We start from the raw sequence: 10,723 nt of genomic DNA, 5'->3' as shown, positions 1-10,723 counted from the left end.
ATTTTAAAAATAGAAGAGGGGTATGTTAGTCATACAAATTTACATTGAATGCTTTTCCAGGTGGGGGAAAAAAATTCCCAAGCTCAATGAAGGGTATGAAATCCCCCTACATGGGAAGTCCATATTCAGGAGTTCTAAATTGCATTCTCAAAAGTGTACTTACCAAACATGGGAAGGAAATTTCAAACTCATTTTCAAGCTCATAAATCTTGAACCAAACAAACCCTTATAAATTTAGACTTATTTTGTTTAAAAAGTAGGACTACTATCCAATTTAAGGAGTCCAATCTCCTCTTATATAAGAGCGCTATAAGTGGAATGTAACACTAGTCCAATTTAATTGGAATATTTATGTCTTGTTTAGGCCACCAAATGTGTATATCATAATAGTATCTATATCAAAGAGATTGTAATGAGAGGTCCTTAACGGCCAAATTGAACTCCTCAACATAGCCTCTCATTATAGAAGCCCATGTATCTATATTATAACAAGTATTACCACACTTTGGAAAAGGCTAAAGGAGAGGGAAATTTTTTAAAAAAAGTCAAAATGGACAAAATCTTATTTATTTTTGGATTTTCTAAAGAATCATTTACATTTGCATGTCTTTGGTTTGAAAGTTGAAAGGTTTTTCTGTATTTTTTCAAAAAGTTTTAATTTTTTCCAAAAATGAAACTCTTTTTATGACTAAAACCTAAATTTACTTTCAAATTTTAGCTTATTATTGGGGTGATTTATTTCTAACATGTAAAACAGTTAGGTGTATACAACAACATCATTTGGTGAATATATTTGTTGAGCCGCATTATTGGTTTATGATTCTGCACTGGTCAATAGTTTATGATTCTGCACTGGTCAATAGCTACAAACACATGCATTACTATATTGATTCTTGTCAGCTGATTAGATTAGATCAGCCTTCTGTTGTTTTTTGGTTATCTTCCAAGACAAGAAATTAAATCGCTTCAAAATCTGGAGTGTCATTTTCATATAAGTTAGATACAATACAATATTAGGAAGAAAAAAAAAATTCAATAGATTATACCAATCTCCCTTACCTTAAGAATCATTTCATAAATAATCTTCAAAAATATGATAAAATACAAATTTATCTGACCCTAGTTAGTATTTTCCTGTATTATACACGTGCGTATAAAAAAATTCATTCAAATATACTTCTGTTCTCGTACACATTTGAAAAACTCACTCAAATACATAGGGTTTTTTTTCTTTTTCATTTTTCTTCCCCAGTACAGGCAACTAGGGCACACATTTTTTTTATGGCACAACCACTTGTTATTTATTGTTTATTCTTATTGAACTTTTGTGATCGATCAATCGTAAAGTATTATGATACATAAATGTCAATTTGCCCTATTTTCATGATAAATCAACAATAGATAGAAGGTAAGCATTTACCTGATTTTAAAATAATAATAATAATAAGGTCAGAACAGGTCCAAAATGGTTATCAGTTTCCTACCTTACCTACGCTTTAATTACATTCGGATGGTAGAAATTGTTTTGCATACAAGGGACGGTGTGATTATGTGACAGTGAGACAACCCAACTTTTTATCTGAAACTTCAAGGTATAGAGACATTTAACCCACGAGCAAAAGTAAAAGAATAATTAAGATAAAGTAGAAGCATCACCTGTTACAAATCATGTTGATAGTAATTAAATGACTAAATAAGTTTCAATTTAGTTATTTTTAACAAGATTTTTCCATTTTGATTCAATTTAGTAAAGTCTTATTAATAAGAGAGGGAACATCAAAAAAATTCTTCCAACATATTTTTTTGAAGTTGAACAATGTGTTTGATTTAATATTTATTTATATTTTGTGTTATATTTGCTTGTAATGTAACTTTGTTTGATTTATAAAATTTTATTTACATTTTTGTTTCATGAGAAAAAAGGCTTATAATATATCTCTTCTATAATAAAAAAAATATTATTTAACCTAATCCTATAAAAATTTATAAGTCCGTCATTGCACACACGATAACTTTTTCACATAACATAATATTATTAACTGAAAATAATAAAACGGTGTCATTCGGTGACAGTGACACCCAAGGTTTTTCCTACCAATGAGCTACTACCCCATTCGCATTCGCATTCGCATTCAATATATGATGTTGGCGGGATAGATTGTTTTTCTTTTCTTTTCTTGTAGATTTTTGGTCCGACCTTAAATTAAGGGGATTGGAAAAGCAGAGGGGACACGTCAACCTACCATTTTTATAATTTTGAGCGACACGTCAGAGGGTCCCACATCCAGTCTCTTATTACAGACAGGTTATGCTGCGCACTCCCTCACTCAAAAGCGTCTCCTGCCTGTCCCCTCCTTCTCAGCGTCGTCGTGTCTCTCACTTTTGAAGCGGGCGTCACCACTCGCTTCCTACTGACACATGTCCTTCACTCTCTCTCTCTCTCTCTCTCTCTCTGAAATTCGAAGCTTAAATTAGGAGGTGGAGTTTGGTTTCTTTCTTCTTCGGTTGGTCTTGAAGATCGCTCGGACCCGAACCCGATCTTGGTGGCTGAATCTTCGAAGCAGAGAAGGTTGGCAATTGGACCGAGCAATCCGTTCCTCCTCCTCTACGTACGTTCTACCATGTGTTAGTCTCCAATTCAATTTCTTTCTTTCTTTCTCTCACGAACACAAACACATTTTCTTTCACAATTCAATTAATTTGCACCTTCTCTCTTCTTCTTCTTCTTCTTCTTCTTCTTCTTCTCTCTCTCTCTCTCTCTCTCTCTCTCTCTCTCTCTCTCTTTGTGAGTCATGTACTAGCAGAGGCGTTAATTCTGTGTTTCTCTTTCTACGTTTTTCTGAGCTAGGGTTTGTTCTGGTAATGTGAATGGCAGGGTTTGAGATTGTCTGGTGAATTTTTGGGAAAAAAGAAAAAGAAAAGAAAGGAAATAGTTGCATCTTTGGCGGTGGGCCATCATGAGTGCTGGTGGTGGTAATCAGATGATATCTGTTGTTCCGGATGAGCTCAAATTCCAATGTATTCTCTCTCTCTCTCTCTCCTTATCTATTTGCACACACACAGGCTTTGGGTAACCAAAAGGGGATGCAGCTGAATTATGGTGGGAAATTGTTCTTGAAAAGGGATGCAGCTGAATTATGGTGGGAAATTGTTCTTGAAAGATGATTATAGAGATTGTTTTTTGGAGAATTTGAGGATAATCAAGGAAAAGTAGGAATTTCTTTGATAATGATTTTTTGTTTTTAGTGAATTGAAGGGAAGAAACCATCATTGTTACCTTTTTTTTTAAGTTCAAATTAAATTATTCGACTAGTTTAATAGCTCAGCAAGGTTTATGATCTAGAAGCAAAGCTAATTAGGCCACATATAATTTCTTATATCTTATATTGATGGTGGATATGTGGTTGAAATGATTATCTTATATTGACGGGGGTGGGTGCCAAGACAAGGTGGAATGTGATCAAAGATGATTGCATACGAAACATATTGAAGTCAAACGTGTATTAAGTTCAAAGTTGAGGGAGGATTAGTTTAACTGCTATAATATAGATGTGTTTATGACTTCAAATCAGACACTCGTTCTTTTGTATTTAATTTTATTTTGCTTCTCTTGTTGGGTACTCCAGGAACTCTGGATTTGTATCGTTTAGGTTTTTGAGCTCCACTTGGTAACCTTTTCTTAATTCACATCCACGCTCTTTAAGCCAAGTGAAATTTTATTAATAATTGCTGAATGGCTTTATATCACCTCCACGATACAACCTAGATTTTGGTGGGAATCTTGGTTTATTGGGTATTTGTTTCTCTTGCTTATAGAAAGCTTTTGAAGGTTACTATGTATAAAGAGTGGGATTACTCCCTCAAGTCTCGGGACTCCATGGTCGCCTTAGCAGTTGTACTCCTTTAGGTCTCTGGGCTATGGTGTAGTTATTCAGAATAGGTAATATATGTAATGGCAACTAGAGATTATATCACTAAGAGTTCTTGTTAAATTTCTAAGCCATATAAGAATAGCTGAGTAGGGAATTGTTAAAAACAAGTGTAAATACACATTGTGATGAATACACTATAAACAACTTGAATTACTAGTGCTTAGCATTGGACAACATGAACCCACTTGCTTGACCCGAGTTTTCAAACTTATCTTTTGCGTGTGCATGTATATGTAGAGAAAAGACATGCTTATGCCAACACCAATGCATATGATAATTGGTGCCAACACTACTCTGGTTGGTCTTTGGAATGGTTAAAATTCAAAGAATTCTGACTAATAGGGTGTAATCTGATAAACACATTGGGCCATCACATGATTTTGATATTAGTGCCACATCCAGGCAGGTTCTTTTCAAAGTCTGGCTTAAAAAATTTCTTCTTTCTGTGTATAATATCGTTAGATAAAGTACTAATGGACTTATAATTTTGACATTCATTGTTCAGTTGAGCTGGAGAAGCAAAGCTTTTGTGATCTAAAAGTTGTCAACAACACAGAACACCATGTTGCTTTTAAGGTACCAATTCTGTTGGTGAATGTATTTATGATTTTTGTTGCTGAGCGTGTATTTTTCTTTTGTCCAATCTGGAAATTGCTAGTGCATGTTCTTTGGTTACATTGTTACAATTTTCATTTTCTTTTTTATTCTCTTTTTTCTAGGTTAAAACCACTTCACCTAAGAAGTACTTTGTACGACCCAACACTGGTGTTATACAGGCTTGGGACTCATGTGTCATCAGAGGTGCTACTCATTACGTTATTACAAATTTTCATTTTTATTGTTCTAATTTTATTATCACCACCTCAAATGTACGAAACTTTTGAGCCGCCCTAGAAATCATATCCCGGTGCTTTATCTTACTTTTTAATGAGCAAATTAGCTAGTGGTGATTTGTGGATTCTTAGGCAATATATTTATTTTCAAATGGCAAGTTTTGAATCTAAGTCTGTACTCTCTGGCTTTGGCCAATCATAAGAATGTAATTGTTTGTACATTCTCTATTAGTTTTATTATATTTTCCTTTATTTCTTTAAAAGCTTTTGTAATAATGGCTTCCAACTAACTGCTGGGTCTGCAGTCACCCTCCAAGCCCAACGAGAATATCCTCCAGATATGCAGTGCAAAGATAAATTTCTCCTACAGAGTACAACAGTGCCTCCAAATACTGATGTTGATGACCTCCCGCAAGATACTGTAAGAGTTTTAAATTGGGCAATATTCTCTCTGTTTGACTTGCTTAATTTATCATTTTGAAATAACAATGACATTGGAAAAGCACTTTAATGTTTCATCCAGTTCACCAAGGAAAGTGGAAGGGCATTAGAGGAGTGCAAGCTTAGAGTTGTGTATATGACTCCTGGTTTAGCTCAAGGAACCTCAGAAGATGAAGCTTTAAGGAGCTCCATGAGCGGTCTTGATACTAATTCAGTGAGTGTTGTTGTACTTTCCTTGTGGTGTTTTCTAGAACATGTTTGTCTTTTTGTGTAACAATGCAATCATGCTTGTGCATGTTATAGTTCTGGTTTTCTGAGGGTAGTTATTCATTCCACTACTTCACAAACTTAATCCAAGAATGTATTGTGTGTTACATTCTGCAATAGAATGCGTAATTAGAAACACCAGTTTGGGACTTTGATTAATAGTGGTCTATGAATATAGCGAGTGATTTAGTATAGAAATCATGTGTACGATTTGAACATGTATTTAGAATCATAATAAGATAACAAAAGGATTCTAGGAAGAGACTCCAATTGCCAGAACCCAGCGGTGTGTTTCCATTTGTTTAGTTTACCTTCTTTCATGCACACTGAAAACTTGTAAAAGTCCATTATAAAATGTCTTGTAGGCTCATTACAGTAATTCATTGTATATTTGAATTCTTGTCATATTCCTACTCTTTGATATTTCTTTTACATGTAGAATCAGGCTTTCCAGCGCCTGAAGGATGAAAGAGATGCAGCTGTTAGACAAACACAGCAACTTCAACAGGAACTGGTCAGTGTATAGTTGTTCTTCTGCTTTCTCTACACACACGCATACAAAAAGACTCAAGTAATTAACTTAAGTAGCTTATCTTAGATCGTTTGCTCTTTTTCTGATATTTAAAGTTAGTGCTTTAATCCTAACCATGGAAATGTTATAATCTTGGATAGAAGGATCCACGATTAGCTATACACATATGTAATCCAACATTGAGAAAAATTTGTCACAACCATATAAAGCAGGAAGAAAAGGACTTTTATTAGGTGACCTCAGGAGTTTCTGGAAAAAAATTGAATAGGAGTTTTTTGTGGCTAATTAAATCACAGAACAGTACAACATGACAACATTACTAGAAGTTAAGGACCTGGTATCTGAAATAACATAATCTCTCTGTATTGGGAGTTCGACTGCTCTTTTTTTCCTATTTTCAACAGGGCATTTAGAGCCTCCATTGTAGATGCTCCAACTACTTACAGCTCTCACCAACTGACATTCTCTGGTTTTTTTTTTTTCACCACAGGATATACTGAAGAGGCGAAGATTTCGGAAAGGTGACCCAGGCTTCTCCTTCACCTTTGCAATTTTTGTGGGACTCATTGGACTCATGGTTGGCTTCCTCTTGAACCTTTCATTATCTTCACCATCTACAGAATGACTTAACGTTTATTCAGGACATCAGGAAATATTTTCTTGACAAATTCATTGTATAATTTCTTTATCTTCTGTTTGATGGAAAGTTTACTTAACTTCCTTTTTTTGTATATGATGATGATTGTTGCAATTTGCATCGTGATTAGTTGATTTATTGAATATGTTTCTATTTCACCATCTTGTTCTATCCTTAGTGTGCCTACGAATTCTATTATATTCAAATTTTAAATGGTGCAACATTTTTGACATTTCTGGGGAGCTGCTTCCCGTCTGGCAAATTCGTTTGCAGCTTGAAAGCACCTCGTCTACTTTGAGGGTCCTGAGGGTGCATGACGCTTTCTAGTGTGAGAGTCAGTACGACCCACATAGGTCACACACTTCCCACTGGCTGATAAAGCATCATGCACCCACGCGAAACTATCAATGGCCTTTTCCTTTCTACTTTTAGAGCATGTCCACCCTAAAAGGCTAAGGCAAGGGCGAGGCAAGGGCTGTTACTATTCACGTGAATGGTGGCAGCCTTTCCTTTTTTGATTCCACCCTAAAAGGCTAGGGCTAAGGCAATTAATATTTATTATACTTTATTTCCTATTTTTTTATACTTTGAACTATTAATTTTGATAAGCTTTTCAGATAATATTTTCGGTTGCCACGTGTCACTATTTATTATAAAATTATCACCTAAATTTTCAGATAACATTTTCGGATAAGATTTTTGGTTGCCACGTGTCCATCATTTTTCAGAAAAGATTTTCAGATAAGAATCTCGATTGCCAAATTGGAAATGCAAAAAAAAAAAGTGTATGCAAGAAAAAGAAATAGAATATGCAATAATAATAAAAAGTTACATTAAATTGATTAAAATGGCAATTAGAAATATTTTACCTCATCGGATAGATTTTGATCTCTTCGAATGTTCTCCCTTGCTTTTGTCAAGGTATTTCTCCATTTCCCTAACTCTCTATTCAGAATTTTCCATCTATTAGATAAGGTCATTTCGGTCCGAATAGAACCCGATCTTTGACAAAATTCTCCATGAATTTTGCTCCATATATGAGAGAACTTCATCTCATTGCCCGTGATAGGGCAATGACTAACGTTCACCCAAGACAGACACAACGCAATATCTTCCTGAGCTGTCCATGCGCCTCCGGCTTCGACAGAAGGTGCCATTTATTTTTTGATACAAATGGAAAGTAGTAGAAAAATATGAGTGAAAAGTAAAAAATATTGGAAGGAGAAGAGTTTGTATGAAGATTTGGTGTGGAAAGTGAATAAAATTGTTAGGTATTTATAGGGAAAAAATTCAGAATTTTTTCGAATTTTTTTTAGCCAAAAAAAGAGGACCGTCGGATTTCTGGGAAAAAAAAAAAAACAATCGGAGCGTCCAGGAAGTGCCACATGGCGTCTTCCTGTTGGGTTCTATTAGGGATGACGTCAGCGGTGACGTCATCGAATGGAAGTCAATTTTTTTTTACCGTTGGTGCGTGAAACTCACGTGCCAACAAAAAAAAAATTTGGATTTACGCTCGCTGACGTCAACGCCTTCGAGCTGAAGCCCAATCAAGATTTGCCCTTGGGTTTGCCCGGGCCGGTGGGACCCAGGGCTTGCTCGAGCTGCTTCTCCTGCTCTAGAGGTCCAAACCCCACTTGGGGGGCCTCTTGCCCTGACAAAATGGGTTGCGGTGGAGATGGCCTTACAATGCCCTCAAATTTATGAGGGCAATTCGAAGTTGGGTGTGGAAATTGACAGGACCCGAATCAAATTCCGCTTTGGAATTCGAGTCGAACCCTGTGCATGTCCGACACTTGGCAAATGTCGAGCACGAAAGACCTATTTGCCCTTTTTCTTAAAATTTTGACTTTGACTTCTACCGAAATTTCGACAGAGTCTCCCTTAAATTTCGTTCAATCCAAAACTTACACCTGTCATAACGAGCATAATCGTCCAAACAACCAACAGCCAGCACTTCAATAAACATGCCAAAAGTTCCATTCTCACTCTAGGGCAATATATCAGAGCAATTTTGATAGCTTACGGATCACTTAATTGGTTTACATACCAATATTTTTGAACCAGAAGGCGCGGAAGTCACGATGGCCCGGTGGTGGGTGTCTTGTGCACGCTACAGCCTAGGGGCGCAAAACAGTTGAAAGTGTGAGTGGACCAAAAATAAAGGTTCATAAAATATCTAAGAATATACTAACCCCCGGTGTAAAAATAAGGAAATAAATCCAAACACGTATTCTGCATTTAAAGCATACTAAACTCAAGGCATTATATGTAAATCATATTCGAACTCGATACTTCTCGCATAAAAACAATGAAATCAAATACAGTTAAGTAAAACTGAATATCTAAACTATCTTGGAAACATATGAAAGTCAACGCAGTTACATATTTATAGAAATATATGCAATCGCTTTCAAGAGCAATAAAACTTGCATGAAAGCATTGAAATCCAATTTGCATAAAAGTGCTGAAATCAAACCTGCAATAAAGCAATGTACTCAAAACTTGAATTAAAGCACTGCAATTAATCAAAACTACCACTCGGATGTACCCCTGTAATTCCGTCAATTCCCCTGGCAGGTCTCGGCGACACACAGTCTATCCGAGCCGCAAATCCTGGCAGGATACAAGGGACTATAGTCAGCCTGATCCGCTGGCAGGTCGCGGTGACACAAAGTCAACTCGAGCCACTCTGGCAGGATTCAGGGGACCGTAGTCAGCCTGATCAGCAATCCTGGCAGGTCTCGGGGACACGAAGTCAGCCGAGCCGTAAATCCTGGCAAGTCTCGGGACACCAAGTCTGCCGAGCCGTAAATCCTGGCAGGTCTCGGGACACCAAGTCTGCCGAGCCGCAAATCCTGGCACTCACGGTCCGAGCGTCCCCGAAACTCGTGAGGCAATGTCAAGTGCACTGACAGAACTGTAAATAGACTGGATGTCCGTAGACATCGGTCCATCTGAGGGTAATCACCATAACTGGGTACACACGGTGGTTAAAAATAAACATGTTAGAAAAATCTGATAAATCACTGTATTTGGCAAGTCTGAAACTAAGCTGCTATCTTCTCTGATATAAATCTCAACTCTGCTTTCTGTCACTTTCTACCATGTTCAACTAAGCAGCATAGAAATAAAGATATTTGACGGCACAAATCATGCTCGGAAAACATTCGGTAAAACTTATTCAAAATCAAATAATGAAATTTACTCATATAAACTCATTTATAAAAACTTATTTATATAAAATCAATATAAAATCATTTATGTAAACTCATTTATATAAAGCATTTATATAACTCATTTATATAAAATCATTTATGAAAGAAAGTCCACTCACTCCTGGTCCGAGCTCGCTAGACCTCCTGACGGTCTCTCCTGCGGCTTGTCTGGTCCTGGGTGCCTGGATCGACAGAAATGGTGGCCGGAGGAGGGAGATCGGCGGCCTTAAAGTTTCGGTGAGTTCCCGTCGCTTTTTTGCAATTTCCGGCCAGCACAGGCCGTGCAGCCGGCTGGGAAGGGTCGGAAAAGGTAGGGGACTCGACGGCGGTTCCATCGCCACCGGTCTCGTGGCCGGTGGTGCCCTGAGGCGGCGCCAGCAAGCTCTGGAAGGCGGCCGGCAGTTTTTGCGCGAGAGGAGAGAGCTGGCTGGTTTTTATAGATTCAACTTCGAAATATTTACGATTATGCCACTGAGACTCTTTTGACCATAACTTTCTCGTTACAACTCCGATTCGGGCCCACTACGTGTCTATGAACTCGTTTCACCGTGTTCTAAGCAATGGCGCAAGCGGAATTGTCAAATTCCTTCTCGATCAAAAAGTCACCTTTTTCTTAATAAAATATTATGAGGACAAAATTGTCTTTTCGCAAAATAAAATATTCCTTAATTATGAATTTTTGGTTTGGGATATTACAGAAATAGTGGGGGCTAATACCAGTGAAAGCTTGAAGGAAGTAATTCAAGCAAAAATTCAAAGAAAATTCATATTCAGGTTTTTTCGCCAAAGTTAGGAAGGGGGAGGGAGAAACTCACACCCAAGGGTACCATTGGGATTTGATTTGAACTCAGAATTACTTGAGAGCA

General features: G+C 37.0%; 1 protein-coding gene across 3 annotated transcripts; it reads left to right on the top strand.

The window, feature by feature from the left end:
- On the top strand, positions 2,335-6,803 carry LOC18777638 (vesicle-associated protein 2-1). 3 transcript variants are annotated; one of them, XM_020564666.1, is made up of 8 exons: positions 2,335-2,609; positions 2,876-3,018; positions 4,438-4,508; positions 4,652-4,733; positions 5,071-5,186; positions 5,289-5,420; positions 5,919-5,987; positions 6,496-6,803. In XM_020564666.1, exons 2-8 carry the CDS (start codon positions 2,958-2,960, stop codon positions 6,628-6,630), a joined length of 666 nt encoding a protein of 221 aa, XP_020420255.1. In that variant the 5' UTR covers positions 2,335-2,609; positions 2,876-2,957; the 3' UTR covers positions 6,631-6,803. The 3 variants fall into 3 exon arrangements, with proteins under 3 accessions (XP_020420255.1, XP_007209572.1, XP_007209573.1); XM_007209510.2 differs by having other exon boundaries at positions 2,336-2,609; positions 5,913-5,987; XM_007209511.2 differs by having other exon boundaries at positions 2,336-2,625; positions 5,913-5,987.

This window comes from Prunus persica, chromosome G5, assembly GCF_000346465.2.
Source record: "Prunus persica cultivar Lovell chromosome G5, Prunus_persica_NCBIv2, whole genome shotgun sequence".
Lineage (NCBI taxonomy): Eukaryota > Viridiplantae > Streptophyta > Magnoliopsida > Rosales > Rosaceae > Prunus > Prunus persica.
This window is presented reverse-complemented; position numbering and strand designations above follow the sequence as displayed.

What these genes read in the sequence shown, in the direction of transcription:
- LOC18777638 (XM_007209510.2), top strand. Translation starts at nt 2,958, where the DNA reads ATGAGTGCTGGTGGTGGTAATCAGATGATATCTGTTGTTCCGGATGAG. An exon ending in AACACCATGTTGCTTTTAAG is followed by an intron (nt 4,509 to 4,651) that starts GTACCAATTCTG and finishes TCTTTTTTCTAG; the next exon opens with GTTAAAACCACTTCACCTAA. An exon ending in GGACTCATGTGTCATCAGAG is followed by an intron (nt 4,734 to 5,070) that starts GTGCTACTCATT and finishes CTGGGTCTGCAG; the next exon opens with TCACCCTCCAAGCCCAACGA.